At 36.3% G+C, this 18,789-nt stretch overlaps 1 protein-coding gene across 1 annotated transcript in view; it reads left to right on the plus strand.

The window, feature by feature from the left end:
* The first annotated feature begins 114 nt into the window (after positions 1 to 114).
* SLF1 (SMC5-SMC6 complex localization factor 1) overlaps positions 115 to 18,789 on the plus strand; it is a 38,156-nt gene continuing 19,481 nt past the window's right edge. Inside the window, exons 1-9 of the mRNA XM_035889315.1 lie at positions 115 to 228; positions 389 to 464; positions 2,812 to 3,055; positions 5,253 to 5,415; positions 10,336 to 10,467; positions 11,917 to 11,970; positions 15,752 to 15,910; positions 16,483 to 16,649; positions 18,044 to 18,181. Of these exons, the coding sequence (XP_035745208.1) occupies positions 115 to 228; positions 389 to 464; positions 2,812 to 3,055; positions 5,253 to 5,415; positions 10,336 to 10,467; positions 11,917 to 11,970; positions 15,752 to 15,910; positions 16,483 to 16,649; positions 18,044 to 18,181 (1,247 nt within the window). The remainder of the gene's footprint in view (positions 229 to 388; positions 465 to 2,811; positions 3,056 to 5,252; positions 5,416 to 10,335; positions 10,468 to 11,916; positions 11,971 to 15,751; positions 15,911 to 16,482; positions 16,650 to 18,043; positions 18,182 to 18,789) is intronic.

Here is an 18,789-nt window from a genome sequence, read left to right on the forward strand (position 1 = left end):
GGCCCGGCCCGGCCGCGCGGGCGCCGTCGGGGAGCGTTGGCCGCTCGCGGGGCCTTGCCCGGCCCGCCGGAATGCACTGTGCCCCGAGCTTCCCTCGTTTTTTTCTTTTGGCAGATGGCAAGTGACGGCCGGAAACGGATAATCCAATTAACTGGATTTAGAAAACGAGAGAAAAAGGCGCTGCTCGAGTGGCTGTTCAAACTGGACTGTGTTTTTTTAGACAATAAGGTATTGTTCACTAAAGTACCTGGTGGTTAGAGCAGGAAGGAAGAACGCGAGCCTTAGCATAAAGGACCGTGCGGTCCTGGGCAGAGTTGTGTATAAATAGCCAAGGCAGCTAAACAGTTTCCAGTGATACAAGTGTGTTGTTTTGGTTTTGTCTTATTAGAAATACAGAAATTGTACGCATCTTATAGCAAAAAAGCTGTGCAAGAGTGAAAAGTTCCTAGCTGCCTGTGCTGCAGGTGAGTAACAGATCTGCTGTACAATCTCTATAGGATCATAACGCAGGCCTGGAAGGGGGCCCTTAAACGTTTTCTAGTTACCCGTTCTCATTTCGTGAATGAACTGACTTATGAACCCTCCTTCTTCTTCCATTAACCTTGATTTTTAACATAGTGTTATGTTCAGGTTCTGACGTACTGCTTTTTTGGTTTGGATTTGTTCCTAAATGATATTCCTGCCATCTTCCTTTATGTGATTTACATCTGTTCCCAGACAGAAAGCTTTGCTGTGTACTAGTTAGATCACATAGTCATACCCAAATGCTATGGGCGCTTAAAAATGGGATCGCTTGAAAAGGGGGCAGAGAGAGTGTGGACACCTGTAGTCAGCGTGGGGTTTTGACACCAAATTCACACACAACATTCACTGGTAAAGGCCACTGTGTGTAAGTTCCTGGTTACGCAGCAATTCCAGGCCTTTGCCATTCTGAAATAAGCCTCTTGCTTTTATTTTACCTGAGGCCTGATGCTGAAATCCCATACGTAAGCAACTAAAATGCTTTTAGAATGAGAATTCTGTAATTCAAGATTTTTTTGTAGAGACATTACCTGGAAGGATTTTACGGTGAGTTTAGAAAATCTTGTGGGGTTGTAAGATTTCACAATACGGACCTGTTAACTGGTTAAACACGATCTTTGTTTCCCTATATCGTATTTTACCCAAGTGTTAAAGCTATTTTTAGGATGGATAATCTTAAATTTAAGAGAAAACAGAAATAACGGAATGTGCATTTGGGTTTAAAGATGTAAGTAAATTTCTTGATTCTGTATTTGTAGTTACATACCATATTAGCAGGTATTTTCAATCACCTATTGCTGCTAGAATTCAGGTGGGGGGTGTGTGTGTATGTATGGATGATTCCTTGTACTAATGTAAAATTCTGATCGCACTCTAATCAAGAAGGAAATAGACCAAAAGTTTCCATGAGGGAAGCAATACTAAAATAAAGATAGATTTGTGGCACAGCACTTAATTTTAACTATTGCAAATATTTTAGTTAATGTTTTCTTGCTTTTGGGCATTTGAAACATCTGGAGATGTTGTCTTGAAGTGAGTGGAAACAATTTGTGTAGTGTCCACGTGGCAATGCAAAACTCTTGTCATGTTTCCATACTTGCAAACCTTTCCCGGTACCATCCAGTACTTTTTAATCCTGGAAGAGGTGCTATTTTTGCATAACCATTGCTCTTGCCCTTGGTGGCAGAGGGAGAGTGTGCGTTCCTACTGCTGTGCTTTTTCCCAGGTGAGTGTAAAAGGTGATGTGTAAACCCATTCAGAGCTCCCTAGGGCTGAACAGAAATACTAACAAGGATGCCAGCCTTCATGGAGTTCCCAGCTGACAGAAGTTTTGAGATGGAAACTTTGAAATGGAAGTGATTTTAACATACAGGTTGTGCACAGCATACCTTTTCCAGTCACAAGTCTACCGGTACCTATGCTAGGTTATGTAGAAGTGCCATCTGTGCTCCTGCACTGAGACATTTTGCCAGTCAACCCTGCTGTTCTGTGAAACCAATTAGGTTCACACAATTCAAGTCAATTTGTCTTACAGTATCTTCTGTAGGTAGTGTTTCAATACAGGAGCAGGGTACTAACCACGGCTCTTGACCTGAACCTGTAAGAAGAGAGAGACAGAGAAAAAGGGGAAGATCATTACATACAGTATCAAAAGCATACATGCGGAAGATGAAAGAGGAGAGGCGGAGGAGGTGGAGCCAAGGGATGAGAGAAAAGGATGTGAAAAGAAGAAAGGGGAAAGACAAAAATCTAAAACCGTATCCCCCTAGTATTGGCATTCACTACACTCGCAGTGCAAGTAATATTAAGAAGATATAAAAGAAACAGCTTACATGCTAAGCCCTTCATTCCTCTTTTTAATCATTGGTGGTAAAGTATTTCTTCAGTTTACTGCATTTTAGTACATTTCTAAAAGCGTCAAATGATATTAAAAGTAAAGGGCTAAGCAAGGTGCTGTGGAAGTCGTAAGAGCAAAATCTGGGAAGCTGAAAAATTCCATTTGCAGATTTTTGAGGAGGTAGACAAGTATTTTATCTAGGAACAGGAAGAAGGTACTTCATCATTAAAAGAAAACAAAATGATCATTTTCAGTGGCATTGTGAGATTCCTGATTTTAAAGTGTGAAGAGGAGAACTCTTGTAGTAGGAACAAGTTTTTAAAATGGTACTTGTAATTCCAGCTTTTATTTGCACAAGAAAGGTTGAAGTTAATTTTATATTAGATCTTCAGTTGATTGCCATTTGTCTGCACAAAAAATCTTTTGTGGTTGACAGTTCATTTGCTTTTTAGGAAAGTGGATACTAACTAAGGAGTACATAATTAATAGTGCCGAAAGTGGCAGATGGCTTGATGAAACAACGTACGAATGGGGATATGAAATTGAAAAAGACACCCATTATTCACCTCAAATGCAATCTGCACCTAAAAGATGGCGCGAAGAACTGACACGCTCTAGTGCTCCAGGGGCCTTCCACAGATGGAAAGTTGTCCTCCCTGTTAAGGAAGGTGATAAACGAATGGCGTCTATTAGAAGGTAGGAGGATATGTCTTAAAGCTTAAATAATGAATGATGGAGCACTTATTGTATGGCTGAACGTGTTTTTGCTCTTCTATCCCGGTTAATTTGGTCCATTGCAACCTCCAGCTCTTGAAACTCTGAATTGTTTTCATTAATATACTTCCACACTTTTTAATAATAAAATTACTTCAAATCTTTAATATCACTGCTTTTCTTGCTTTCTTTTGTGCCAAAAATAACACACATTCTCACTTTTGCATCTTAAGTAAACTGCTTGCAGAAACTTTCTTCGCGAGGCAGGATACATAGGGTTACGTTTTTTATGAGTAATTGTTTATTTTGTGTGGATGTTGCATTTAAATGGTAGCTGGAACAGGATACATTATTTCGGGGGGGGTGTGACCTGAGCCAGCTGTGAGCTGTGTCCTATGGGTCTGGACCACGCTGTAACCCGATCGCTTTTTGTGTCACATCTATGCAACAGCTTTGTGTAGTTCTGAAGGCCTAATTTGTACTGCAACAGATGTTTCTGATGTGATGTAAATGCAGGTAGTTCAGAAAGAAAAGGTCAAAAGTATAAAGGAAAAGCAGAGAAAGAGAAAAGCTGAAGTGCAAGAATTCTGGGACTGCATTTTTTTTTTTTTTTCCTTCCCATACTCTTCCTACACCTTTGGATTCTGTGGTTTAAATACTACATGGAATCACAAACAAAGCATATTCATTGTTTGCTTCTGGTACAGTAAAAGCAAATGTCCCCTGACACTGTTTTAGAGCTTTACATTCACTGCAGGAGCAGATACTGCCCTACTCTCCTTTTCTGTTGAAATCCCAGTAAGTTGGGAGTACTTCTCGGGTCTGGGGGTGCCACAGACAAGAACGCAAGCATAGTTTGTCTGGTTGATGATGGTACAGGCCAGCACACTGCATTGCAGGATGCCTGTCTGTCTGCAGTTCCTAACGACAAAGTGAGGTGTAGCTGAAGTTACCGTCTTCTGATTTTGCCAACTGAAGATATTCTAAGTATGCTATTTTCTTGGCTGAGCAGAAGAGTTTGCTATGTGCTGTATTGCAGGAAGATGCACTCATCCTGCTATGCTTGTGAGAAATGACATTTCTTTTTCCATAAAAACTGTTTATGCAGATCTTCATGATAACACTACTGAAATGCTGTCTTGCACAACTCTCTGTTCACAGTAGAAATAATCTTGAACAGGAATTACAGGGCAAGACAGGTGAACAGGCAGTTTTGTGGAAGGAATCTCTTTTTCCACACTGTTTCCCGTACACCAACATGGGGATCCTTTTAGTCAATCAGAAAACACTGAAAGGTAGATTTTTTTGTCTCCAGCAAGATCTATCTTCAGTCATAAAGGCCACTGTAGCTTTGGGGAAAGATTGATTTTTTTTCTCTAATATTTACAACTATGTACCTTTTTTCCCCCCTCCTATGCTTTTCCTGCCTTTAATGCCTAGCTGTTGGATGGGTAAGTGTGTGAGACCCACATAATTATCTTTTTACGTACCTGGATTATGAAAAATAAAATATATATCCAGCATGTCAAGAGACCTTATTTCTTCCACCAGTTTGTTTGGGTGGTTTTTTTTTTTTTTTTTTTTTTTGTCTGGTATCTTTTCTAAAAGATAGGAACAGTTGTAGCAGTACAAGTCTGGAAATTGCCCCTGGGGTATCCCAAAGACATACAAATCTGTTTTCAGTGTATGATATTGGACAGCACCAAATGCTGTAAATGGCTCCGAAATGGAGACAAAAAAATGTATTTGCATTATTAAAATATCATGTTACAGTTCAGAAAAGCAGTGTTCCATTTTTTTTGTAAGACACCTAGTTTACTTTAAAACTTAGTTGAAAGACATTATGGGGGACAACACAATTAACTATAGCTGCTGTCACCAAATCCGATCTTTGAAAAAAATGCACAGGTAAAGCTTTCTATTGGACATGTAGTTGGTGTACATTGATTTTAATTAATAGTGTTAAATTGTGAAGAGAAGGATGTCTTGTTAAGTAGGCTCTTTCCTTTCTGATGGCTATTAAGCACCCTTTTAGTCTCCTAATGAAGGTTGGGCAGTGTCATACATCCAGAACCCTTCTCTCTTGCACTTGCATGCTTGTAGTTTGTGAATGATAATGTAGCTTTAGGAAGTATTAATACAATGCAGTAAATATATCTTTACAAATATATTTGTTTAGAGTCCTTCAAGCTGGAAAAGCAACCATATGTTCATCTCAAAATGCAGAGCACGGTGTAACTCATATATTCATCAGTAATACAACTTTTCCTATGCAAAACAAAAAAAGTCTCTCTGAAGCTCGATACTACCCTTTGCAATATCTAGGAGATTACATTTTTGAGGTAAGTAAATTAAAAAAACGTATCTAAAATTAGTTTTTCATTGTTAGCAATTTATGTCAGGTTTACCGATCATTGTAAATAATGCAGTGTTAATAATGGAGGGGAATATGATCAGCCTGAATGTTTTGTCATTCGATTAAACATAATACAGCTTTCTGATTCTATGACCGTTTATCCAACAGAAGAGAAGGCTTATGAATGTATATGAATATCTGAATGTATATGAATACCCGAAGGGAGGGTGCAAAGACAAGAGAGCCAGGCTGTTTTCAGTGGTGCCCAGTGAGAGGACAAGAGGCAATAGGCACAAACTGAAACACAGGAGGTTCTAAAAGTCAGAAAACACCTTTTTTTTTTTTTTTTTTTTTTTTCTTACTGTGAGGGTGATGGATCACTGGAACAGGTTGCCGTCTGTGAAGATATTCAAAAGCTGTCTGTGCCATGGTCCTGGGCAGCTGGCTCTAGGTGGCCCTCCTTGGGCTGGTGGTTTGAACCAGATGTTTTTCAGAGATCCCTTTCCAGCCTCAACCATTCTGTGACTCTGTAAAGGAAAAATTGTCTTTCCAAAAGCAGTGTTTTGTTTCAGACCAGAAGGTGTAACACCAAGGAAGCATAAGTTATTTCTTCTTCCTCCTCATGTTTTTACTTGGCTCCTGCTTTGTGCTACTATTACTGGAAAGATTAATTAGACTTTAGGAGGAAGTTCCAGAGTAGGTGACCATCAACTAAACAGTTATTCACAAAATAACAAGAAAAAAATACTATTTTTCATTTATATTTTCTTTATTTGGTAAGGATTTCAAATGTGTGTGTGTATGTATGTGTCCATCTATCTGTCTGCCTATGCATGCGAATATATGTGTTTTTTACTGGGTTTGGCACACACCGTTAAGCTGTGTTGTAATGGTATCTCCGTGCTTCAAGATCAACGTAATAACTTCTTCTGTCAACTGACCTCAATTCTACCTTCTTTTCATAATGTTATGGATAGACTATGGTAAAGTAGTCTGCGGATTATTTTGTTAAAATCCAGATTCCTAACTCAAAATCAGTTTAGCTGTCCTTCATGGCTGAGAAGAACTGGTGGTTGCAATGTGAATTTTGTAAGGCAGAGGAAATTCAGTCAGACTATTTCTGTGCTGGAAGTCTTAATATAAGCTGGTCCCCTATATTCACTCTTCAATCACTGCACTGACCTTGATGCTGCAAGAATTATAATTTCCTAAAATACTTGCATGAAATCCTATCTGAGCATGCCTTTAACTCTCCGTTACTGTAGAAAGATCACTCTGTACTTGTAGACAAAACTAAATAAAATTAAACTAAAGGATTCTATACGCAAGCAGCAGCCCTATGAGAATAGATTAGCATGCCAAGAAGACTTGTTAAGAATGCCTCCTATAGCGACAGTATATATACTGTAGTGCTTCTCCATTTGCAAAACTCTCATCCATGGAGTCAGAAGCAATGTAATTGTCTGTGTTTCAGAAAATGCTAATGAGTCCTTACAAATCAAATCATTTGATGCTCACATGTGCAAAGACTAGATTGAACTTTGTCTCTTCCTATGTTAGAAAACCTGTCACCGTCCATGACAAAACTTCTTTCTCTTTTACCAGTTAAAAGTGTTAAATTCTTGAGAATGCAAGCTCTGTATTTATTGGTTGGTAGAAGAGGATTCTCCAAAGTCCCTCTAATAGCTTTCTTCTGTTAATCAAACTAGAACATGAGACAGTACATCATCAGATCCACATGAGGACCTGGATGGTTGGCCTTGATGATCTTAAATGTCTTTTCCAACCTAAACGATTCTATGACCTTATTTGAAGAGAGAAGCTACACTAAAAGTCATCATTCCAGAGAGACAGAGTTTTTTGCTGGAATGGCTAAGCCACATGAGACATCCAGTGCAGTATCAAATGTTTTGGAATGTTAGGTTTACCATTCAGCTCCAAAATTGGATCAGGAGTTTAAATTTACAGTGAGGCAAAAGTTAAGTCAGGGCAAGAAAAGCATCTTGTTTCTCATCCTGCTTTTGGCTGGGATAGAGTTAATTTTCTTCCTAGTAGCTGGCATAGCGCTGTGTTTTGGATTTAGTATGAGAAGAATGTTGATAACAGGCTGATGGTTTAATTGTTGCTAAGTAGTGAGAAAACTGTCCCAGCTGAAACCAGGATATTTCTCTTTCAACTTTCCATCTGAACTATGAGGGGACTTGTCAGTGTTTAGTGGATATTCTAGTATGTGCAGAATTCACTAGAACTACCTTTTTTTTTTTTTTTTTTTTTTTTTTTTTACTATTTCCATTGAGAGAGGGATGCCTCATGATTGATAGTTCCTTGCTTACCAGATACATTATCCACCATTGACTCAGATGCGCTATTCAGAACTTAGCATTTTGACCTGGAACTACTCAAAGGCCTCAGAAGATGCTTTTAGTCTGGTAGTTCCTCAGACAACAGGATGATTTTAGGCATCTGCTAGTTGAAAATACTAGCTTTGCAAGCAAGTAGGAGCTAAAACTGTGTTTGTTACTAGGAATAACCTGCTTAATTTGAAAATCCTTTGGATTCTTCAAAGCATATACTTTGCTCTTCCTGTTTTAATGAGCAGTAAAGCTGTTACAAAAGGGTGAGAAGAGGGCTGAAAGGTCTTAATGTTTAGACCCCGAATAAAACCCTCATCCACATGGGATCTCAGTCTAGTGCTTACTCTCTTAATGAAACATGTTCACGGAAACTGTTCTCTATTACACCTTTCAGCTAAGACAGACATTTACATTTAATAGAGGAATGAGTGTCAAGTTTTTATGGCTACCTCACTTTTTATTGATCTCTAGGAGAATAAAGTATTTCTTGCTATGCACCCTGAATTCCTCCCAGGTGTGATAACAGGTTTCCATCTTAACCAGTCCATTAATTTGCACGTATCTTTTTTTCCTAGATTTCATTACAGTAACTCACCTCAGAGGCCAAGAGAGCATTAGCTTTCTATTTAAATGCATCTAAAGAACTCAGAAAACTGCCAAGACTCCTACTCTCTTAAAAGGAAAAGAATAAAACATAGGCAATCGAATCACAACACTTGTCCAAATGTATTAGGCTTTATCAAAGAATGTTATGGACATGCTCTTTCCTCTCCCTCCCAGAAGTACTTGGCACATAATTCATTAGAATGTTCCAACTTTGTAAATCTGTAGTCCTGCTATTTGACTGCTACTTCTAGCACAAATAAATACCCCCCTTCCTCCCCTAAACACCCACATGATATGTCCAGATGCTGAATTCACTAAAACAGTATTGTATTCCTTTCTTCAGTGGAACTGGACTGACATTCAGACTATTCTTGCTGTGATTTTTTTCTGAACCAAGTCTTTGCTTCATCTTTATATTTCAGTATCTCTTCTTACAATCTCAACCTCATAACTCTAGTCTTAAAATACTCTGTGGGATTGTCATTAATGATTTGATGCTACAAGGTGTCATTTATTGGTTCAAGATATTAAAACACATGCATGATTTTAGGGATCTAGTCTCAAATTTAAACAGAGACTTTAGATGCTTGGTTGGATGCATGCTAGAATTCATAAAATTCTGCCAAGATGGTACCATAAATTGTTTGAATATAAGTATTTTTATAAGCATGTTGAAAATAATGTGCAGAAAGTGCCACAAGAAGTAAAGGCTAGTTAATGCATCAGAGTTCAGTTATCCCTGGCTCATCAAAAGCTGTTTAGAGCTCTTTTTGAGTTACCAAAAATACTTAACTCTTCTGTAATGTGCAACAAACTCAGTATTTGTTTAGAAATACAGTTATGCACGTGGCAAATGCTTTTGGTTTGAATTACACACTTACGGGAAAATCTGAAAACAGGATGAAAAATGCATAGTGTTTGAAACTGAAATAAATACTGAAAGCTTAAGAGTATAAACTGTTCATGGCCTGTGTCTTACCATTGCACACACTAGTGTGTCTTTTTGCCTACTGTTATTTCCCATGTTTCCCATACTTGATTCACCCATCAGATTTAAGTGTTTGAATTAGAAGGCAAGCTAACGGTTAAATGCCTATTTGCCTAAAACAAATATCGTGTTTTGTTCTTAGTCTGTGTATCTTTATTGAAAAGCATACATTGAAACTCTTACTGAAGGGTGGTGTTCTCATATCCTGAAATGACTTTTAATTTTTTTTTTATGATTTTTCTTACTAACAAAAATAACTTTTAATTTTTTTTTTTTTATGATTTTTCTTACTAACAAAAATTATCTTGTGGCTTTGCTGAGAGTTTTTTCAGAATGAGTTGGAAACCAGTTTGAGAAATACTTCCTCATTCCCTGTGCTGAAGAGATAGCTCGAAATGATAGGTGGACATAGAGAATAGATTACCCAAAAAAACCAAACAAAAAAACTTTTAAATTTTGAATTATTAGTTTAGTTCAGGCTTATAGGAAAGAATCGAAAATATTTCATTGTAGTGGCCTTTATAAAATGAATGCATGGCCATAGTCAAATTGAAGAAAAAATGTCTTCAAAAATCCTTACTACCTATTTGACTAATTGAAAAGGTTTGAGCTTTGGGTTTAGTTTTTGAAAAGTCCAAACATAGAATCTGTTGTGGAAAGACAGTTCTTGTGACAGCTGCAGGGATTGGGTCAGAGTTAAAGTCCGTTAGGAAGGTCGTTATGGGGAAGCTTGCATTGGTAATCCCTATGCTATAGCTTCCTACAACATCAGGGGTTCGTTTCCAAACCACCAGCCATTTACCTGGCACATAACTTAGACCCTTCAACAATTACACAAGCACGCGTATGCACACAAGGGTTTATGATAGAATATATAGAAAGACTTAGCCATAAAAGCTGGTTTAGAGCATTAGCTTCGAAACTAAAAAAAAAAAGTGGTATTTTTCGCTCTGCACAGAATGAAATACTAAATACTGAAGATATCCAAATGGACCGTTTCCTGGCTGCACAAGAACCTGACCAAATCATGACTAGCGTGCAGCTTGCTGAAATGAAAAACGCTGTTATAAACCATATGTATTTTGCTGTGGTAAGTAACAATCAGTTAATGCTTTCTTAGCAGAAAATGTAAAATATATGTTATTCAATTTATCTCTCATTATACTACTGAGCTAATCTTTAACATCTTTTGAAGTAGTAATAATGCCTTTTAACCTGCAGTGTTTAATAATCCCATATTTACTACATCTACCATTACCTAAAATATAATTTAATAATGGTAATTGGTAGGCATGGGTGTGCAGAAGACCTGGTGGACTGCTTGAAATCTTGGTGTAATATACACAATAAGTAGTGGCTAATATTGATCAACAAAATATCATTGGATTACAGTCTTTCTATGACTTTCCTGTTATCTAGCTGAATTACACTAACACATTTTTAAAACTAACCATATCCTAGAGCAAGTATTTTGTTGATTCATATCAATGCTTTTTATTACAAGAAAAATTGAGCTAAATGCACTCCTCAGTGTTAATGTTGTCACATATCTAATATCTGATAAATGTGCTACATTAGTAATTAAAAACACTATTTCATCTCTAGAAAAAACAATTTATTACTTTGAATTAGGTTATATTATCTCTGTAAGTTACTGTGATGCAGATCGTGGTGTGTAAGTATTTTTGTAGGAGCTTGCTTACATGAAGCACTGTATGATTTTGTAAGTGCAAAATCAGGTCCTCTGTATATTAATGTAAGTTCACAGGAGAAAAAGAATTAGAATTTTTAAGTCCTCAGTGTACACAAATTTTAAACATGAGATTAAGAGATAGAAGACTCATGCTGCTTAAATCTATACACCTTCAATGCTACATCTTTTATCACTGACAGTTTATCAAGGCTATAGCCTCCAGACCTTTAAAACATAAGTGTCTTTGACTTTCCGTGCGTACTACACACAACAAGTGCACTTCTTACCAGATTGTCTTTCCCTCATACTGTTATGCAATTATGTGTAGATGGAGTAATCATAATCCTAAAGACAACCTCTCCTAAAAGACTTTTTTGGTAACATGTATAAGGTTATAATGCTAGGCTATAACTAAATGTTGTGATAATAGTAATATATTTTTGCACCTACTGCCATATCTTCACATTATTGGTAACTTGCAAGAGGAATCCAAAGTTTCCATTTTGCCATAGAAAAACCCAAAACAGTATTTTTTTTAATGTGGATAAGTGGACCAAATCTAGTAAAACAGTCCTTACATAGCAACCACATAAACAAGAAGCAGGGAACAACAGGAAAAATGGGGAGAAAAATTGCCCATATTCTTTTCCTTTTAGGTCACTAATCCTCTATGTCATCATTTTGCCATCCAAATGTAAAAAAGAGAAATATAAAGAGATTACTACATTGAATGTTTTGCTTGAACTGTCTCTTTAAAAAGTTGCTATTTTGGGGGGGGTTATACAGTATTTATTGAATACATTTATTGGTATCTGGTCTGCGGGTTGACTTTATCCTGTTTTACAGGCTGTTAAGTACAGATTTGCTCAAAAAGACGAGCTGGATAAATGCAAACCAGAGGTAAGGATTCTCACAAAGATGCCATGTTGCGTATATGGAATTTTATTATGAAGTTAGGCAAATGTACTTGCATTGTGAAATGAACTATCAAAGAAACATTTTAACATTTATCTTATCCAAAACTCTAATTATTGAAGAGTTGAAGAGCATCATTGGAATACTGTTGAATTTTGTTTGTTCTTAGAGTACTTTCTGTGCTGCCCCCTTTTTTATAACAGAGCTCTTTAATCCTGCTGGTTAAGAGAACTTTACCTCCTAACGTTAAAAGAAAAAAAACAACAATGCCCTGATGTGATTTAGAGCATCTTAAATTATTCAAGCACTGTATTTATGCAGTAGCAATGAAGAGAAGGTATACACAACTCCTTGCAGTGCTTGCGTGGTTTTGCTAGCAGGGACAGACTTTAGCTAAAGGTTGTCTCTCCGTAGAAATTAAGAGTAGTTGTTAAGGCACAAGCCTTAACCATCATCATGCAGGTTTCAGAGTGTACTGAAGCACAGATCGCAGGTAGAATATGCTATATTTTCCAGTCCTGTTTTCATAATTACTTTGCCTTAATTTCTTTTTTTTTTTTTTGTACTATTAAGTTAATCTGTCATTTTTCTGCCTATTAGGCCAAATATATGCCATAAATCAGGTACAGGTCAGCAACAGGTTTTGTTAAGTCTTTGTTATATCTTAAGTAAAAAAATACTTTCAAAATTTTCTCTTTTCTGTCTCTAATGCTAAGAATAAATCTTTAAATAATGTTGAAATGTTATCTCTTAGTACTTAAAGAGCATTATACATAGTAGCTATGAGCTACTGTATGTAATATGGTAACTTGTGTTATTTAAAAGCTAAAATGGGAAACACTTAAAGAATATCTATTAGCTTCCTGTATTTCTTGGTAGTTGAAGATTTGGTATTTTTGTGAGCCATACTACATAAATAGTTACTTGATACATAAGTGAGGTCCCAGTCTGACAAAATGAGCTCTCAGGCTTCACAGAAACCTCTTTCTATTTGATTTCTTTCTACTGACACAGTAAGGAAGGGAGGAGAAAAATATTTTTAAAACATGAGCACTAAAATACCTTTGTCATTGTCCAACACTACCATTAATGGGCAAAATGCTGTGTGCATTTCTGTTACTGAACAGATTTGTGTTGGAATTTAATGTTATTGCTTAGTTTATTGAGTTTATGGGAAAAAATCTTCAGCTTTCTTAACACATGTAAGCTGAAATTGTTATTCTGTACTCTTAGTATAAGTTTTTGTTTGGAAACTTTAAGCCTAATTCTAATACTTCTCTTAATGATCGCCCGCCACCATCTTTATTGCTTTGGGGAATATCCATTGCTAGCCTTCGCATCAGATATGGGTCTTTTTTAGGCAGTATAGTTATGGCTTTTAAGAAAAGCTCCAATAAAGATTTCTGATAATACTAGTGAAGTAAAATAAAACCTATGAACTAAAATAACAGGTTAGAACTACATACTCTATCCAGTCGATTCAGCTTGTGTCTTCTAGGAAGGCTTAACTCAGCTAAGTGTTCTGTTATCCATCATCTTACCTAAAATACTGATTTCTCTTTTGTCAGCTTCTTTTCCACATTATGCTATATAAAACATAACTTATTGTCTGTGGACCTTTGTTTTTCATTTGTTTCTGCTCAGAGTTTTAATGGCTGTACCAGCAGTGCCTCACGAGAAACGGCTAGTTCCTCATCAGCCAGAATGCGAGCCAGTGCAGCTTTGCACAGCTTATCGAGTAGTAAGGCACTACAGAAGGTGTCTCCTGATACTGAAAAAGTTCATCATCACCTCAGTTTTCTATCATCTTTTTTTTACCCCTTACAAATAACGCTGGAAACAAGCTCTCCACTTCCTCCTTATCTTGAAAGTAATGCAAAAGGCCTCACACTCTCCCAAAACAGCTTTGTTGCAGTGTACTTTCCAAATAATGCATTGATGTCGCTGTTTATTCTAGTACCAGAATTTTCAAGAGATAGACGTTGCTATCAGAATGTAAAAAGACAGATATGTAGTACGATCACCAGATGAGGGCCAGTAGTAACATGCTTGTGCATGCACAATATACTGGGTCATCTTCACACATCGTAGCTCCAGGCAGCAGAGAAGTTGTTCTTTGACTACCATTTAAAAGTTTCTGATTGCTCTTTAGATGTGCTGTTTGCATATAATTAACATTACAAAAGTATGAGTGCAACCATTATTTCCAAAGGAAATAATGTGAAGATTTTAATATTGCATGTATGAATGAGAAAATTGAAATAAATGTGAGTTGCAAACACCAGATGCACAAAGACTTGATTAAGAGAAAATTGTCTAGATGAGCGGCTTTATTTATTGTTAATGTAACAACAGCATACATTAGGAATCTGAGAAACGAACCATTTGTAGAGAAACTAAATATCTAATGCTAAGATGGAGCTCATTCACTGAGAATTTAGCTGTGATTTGACTATGATTATAATTTCTTTCAGAAGTTTTTTCAGGTTTGATCTCCGCTCCTAATGATTGCGGTTTATTATTGAAACATTTTTGGAAATTATCTTGCTAATAGCAGTGTACTTCGTCAATGTGAAAACCACAATTGGACTCAAAGTCTGTGTTAATTTAAATTTTAAACTAATTTTAAAACAATTGGTAGGATGTCTTGAGTAGCTTTATCTAATATACATCAGGAGTCTGTCTTTTTTTTTTTTTTTGGCAGAGATCATAAAGTCAACAAGTTGTTGGAGACAAAAGCAACAATAAATTTATATAGCTGTTTAATTCCTAGCAGTCCAACTGGTGATGTTCCTGCCTCTGCTTCTCTCAGTTGTGACTCCCTGTGCCAGTTCCTTTGAATTTACCAGAGCCTCAGACTGTGTGGTCAGACAAAATAGCTGTATTTCAAACAGAAGTTATCAGGCAGAGGGATGTGATTGCAGCTGGTTTGTGCATCTTAGCTTTCTCTTGAACCTGGACTAGAGGAAAGGTGTAAATAGCAATGTTGCTGAGATCTTCAGTAGCTCCTCTTTCATAACATTACTTTGTGGAAATAAAGGTTTGGAAAGCTGAGAGTACAGACAATAGCAGGGAAATTGAGGGGCAGATGCAGCATTTCATGAAAGCCATTAGATCCTTCTGGGTCCTCTGAAAGCTTGTGATGTTAAGTGTTTCACTGCCATGAGTGGCAGAGAATAAGAAGGAAGCCCTGTGCCATTAAGAAGATCTTCAGAGCTTTGAAATCCGCTGGGATCAATACCTGTGCTATCTGTAGCATTAGCTGCTTCTCTGACATGTTGCATGGGAATAGGAGAACCGGCGAGGTAAAACATGGTTTACAGTTTTATAATGTGTACTCGTAAATGATATGTTTAATGACTTTACATTTTTCTCTAGGTCTTTTTGAGCTACTGTGGGGTGTGCTCTGCACTGTTGGAAATCATAACACACCTTTGCATACCTTTCCAGAATAAATTATAGGCAAGTTATTGAGTGTGTGAATTGTAATTTGTTTTTAAAAGGGAAGCTGTATTCAAATCTTCTGAGAAGAGAAGCACATTCTGAAACCTAATATGTTTTCAATGAAAGCCCAGTTCAGTAAGAGTGAAGGCCTTTCTAGATGACAGCAGCTTATTGAATCAGGCAATAAGTAGTATTTCTGGTTTGGTTTATAATAATCTCCCTGTTTTATTATATTACTAACACTTCACTTGGAGATTTCCTGTTGGTTCTTGCAAGGTTTTTTTTTTTTTTTTTTAAGCTGTTCTTATTCTCTCATTCCTAGGTTAAAAGTATGGACCTGTCCAGAGGCACATGGCATATACTTGAAGGATTAGCAGAAGAGTATTTATTTCATGATGTAATCACAGAACTTGCTGCTGGGCAAAAGTATGCGACACCTCCTGTGCAACTTCTTCATTCTCTTCTAGAATATATCCTATTGGTGAGAGATGAAGACCTAAAGTATTGTAAATGTTAAAGCAAGAAATGGAAGTATTGTGATCTTTGCTTCTGACATTATTTTTAGTAGGTTTTAGTGATGTATTCACCCTTCACCGTGTTCATCAATGTGTTTGTGGTAAAAAGGGAAGAATTTAATATTTAAGGATTTTTTAAAAATTATTATTTTATATTATTTTATATTTTAAAATTTATTGTTAAATATTGTGGAAGAATTGGCCCAGAATTTTTTTTGTTGCTGTTACAAACAGCAGTTGTCTGACTTTTTTTTTTTAACCTCGTAGGCCACAGATAGAGAGCTCAGTTGAGAAGAAGGTTTGTTCTAAGTCGTCATGCATTCAGCTGGAATATCACACTAGAGCAAGCTCTCCTTTCTTTCGTATTTTTTGTAAACTCTGAATTTTCTGCTTGTAGTTACCCATTAAATTGCATGTTAGTTCACTGATTAAATTTGGTCACTTGGTTTAGTAAGGAATAAAGAAAATATATAAGCTCCTCGTGATTATGGATCTTTGGCCAGTATGGAGCCAATATTATTTTCTCGTTTTATTACAGGGAAACACCAATGCAATATTTTATGCTAAACTTCGTCACATTTTGTACCTTGTTCTCCAATGTGATCCTCCTTGGAAGTCACCATCTATGTTAAAGTATTATTTGGATCTTCTTCAGTGTCCTGTCTGTAAGAAAGGCACATGGTCCTTGATAGAGATGCTTGTAAGGTGAGAGAGTTTAACGAGGTGTTGGATGCAATAGTTGTTATATTACTCCAGACTCAGGGATGGGGGAGGAGGGTTGGAATTGTATTGTATCAAAGTCACCTTTTCACCAGAACAATTTAACTGTATGTGCAGGTCTGCAATTGTAACTGACATTTGGACCTTTCACCTTATGTTTCAGTGAGTATTAGCTCACAGGCAGAGGGGTTTTTAGGGAAAGGAAAACGTGTGCATATCCTTGTCCTCCTTTTTAAAAAAAGATTTATTTTTTTAAGCTTTCCACAAATTACAATAATTATGTATTATTGCTGTTCTGGTGTGCCTGTGTTTATGTACACACACACATATGTATCTCTCTGCAGTTACAAAGCAAATTCCAGTCTTACCTTACCAAACATGAAGCTGCATGTTGTATTTTGATTTTAATCATAAACTTTATCATCTTGTTTGGAAAGTCTGATTTATATCCTATATCTACAAATACAAGACTCTGTACATATTTGCTGTTTGGGTGATTAGTCTGTGCTTTAGCTTGAGAACTCATTTTTTGTAACTTATATCAATAGAATTCAATAGAAATTAATTCCTTCATTAATTTGGAAGAGAAACTATACATCTTATTACTCTCATAAGATCTTAATTAACATCTAAATACTTTGATACAACTGTGATTACAGATATATGAATGTGTATGATTGTAAGCATGTCTGTAGTCTTGAAGGGCATTGTATCACTGTACTCGAATCACTGTAACTGGACATTTAAGAGTTTTTATTAGGAACTTGTCACATGGAATGGAGGAGAGTGGTTTTTTAGCTAAAGCATGTTATCTTCTAGCACTTACTGGCAGAATACCTAGCAGTTGTATACGTGGTATTTCCAGTACTCAAAATTCTAGCCAAAAAAATGTGTTCGCACTTTACTTCAAAATTATCTCCATCATGTTAGAAAATCATTAGACTTGATCACAAACTGTAGTCCTGTTAAATAATATGTGTGAACTGCTTTGTTTTGTAGGCTGCTACAATGGCTATAAAATATTGCACAAGACTGCCTTGTAATTAAAGGATTTCAAAGCAGTTATGTTAAATTCAGTAATTGTATAGTACCTCAGGTAGAGACAGAAAAGCTAAATAAGGTTAAATTATTTAGTTTACCCTATAATACAATAATACAAAATCTTCATCTACAACACAAAGCCACAGTCAAAAACATGTTAATTTTGGGGAGAAAATACAGCTTTAAATCCAGAAGGTTAGGCTTTAAAATTATGAATGTTGCTGGGGAGCAAGGTATTTCCTTGTCAAAACTGTCAAAATTCAAAGCCGACTTTTTTGCCAGTAGATCAGACTATGATTCCTGTCATACAAATGGATTTTTCGGTGTTTATTTTTCAGGTCTTGCCTTTACTGTGAAACTGTTTGTCATGCAGTCCCAGTTTCAGGGGGAGGAGATGCACAGAGGATAGTTCACAAAACATTATTGAAGTTTTTCTTGGATTTAGTAAAAGCTGAAGTAGAGTTTCTGACAAAAAGGTAGATTTTATAGGATAATACTTTCTTACCGCTTTTCACAATTTCACATGCATTTCTGTATCTACAGCAGGTTGTATCCTGATTTTTTATGTCCCTAATAAGGTGATGTTCTACAGAGATGGCAGTTTAGCATTTCTTTTTATATTTCTCAATTCTTAGTGTGTTTATTCTAATCTGTAAAGGGTTTTTTCTAACAGTGTTTTAAGGCCTCTAACTTTTCCCAGCCTATTATTTCACTGTATTACAAGTTCCTGTAAGCATTTAGTTTTGCTATTAAAGTTGTATTTTTAGCTTTGCAATGCTTCAGTATTCATTCTTTAAGGCAGACAAGCAGTATTTTGAACACACTGATTTTTTTTTTTTTTTTTTTTTTTTTAATGCAACTAACTGCTGTCTTTTCCTAGGGAGACAATTATCTTTCCTTAGTTTATGAAGTATAAAAAAAGTCTTGGTTTTGCTCTGCCTTTATATAGTAAAGGCAGCCTTTACTTTATGTAATATTAGCACAATATTTGAATTCCTTCAGTCTGACTGTAATAGTCATCATTATTTTACTTATTATTCATCAGAAATTGTGTCTGATCTTTCCGTACTTAAAAATTGCCAAA

The sequence above is a fragment of the Egretta garzetta genome, unplaced genomic scaffold (assembly GCF_000687185.1).
Source record: "Egretta garzetta isolate BGI_Z169 unplaced genomic scaffold, ASM68718v1 scaffold12, whole genome shotgun sequence".
NCBI lineage: Eukaryota > Metazoa > Chordata > Aves > Pelecaniformes > Ardeidae > Egretta > Egretta garzetta.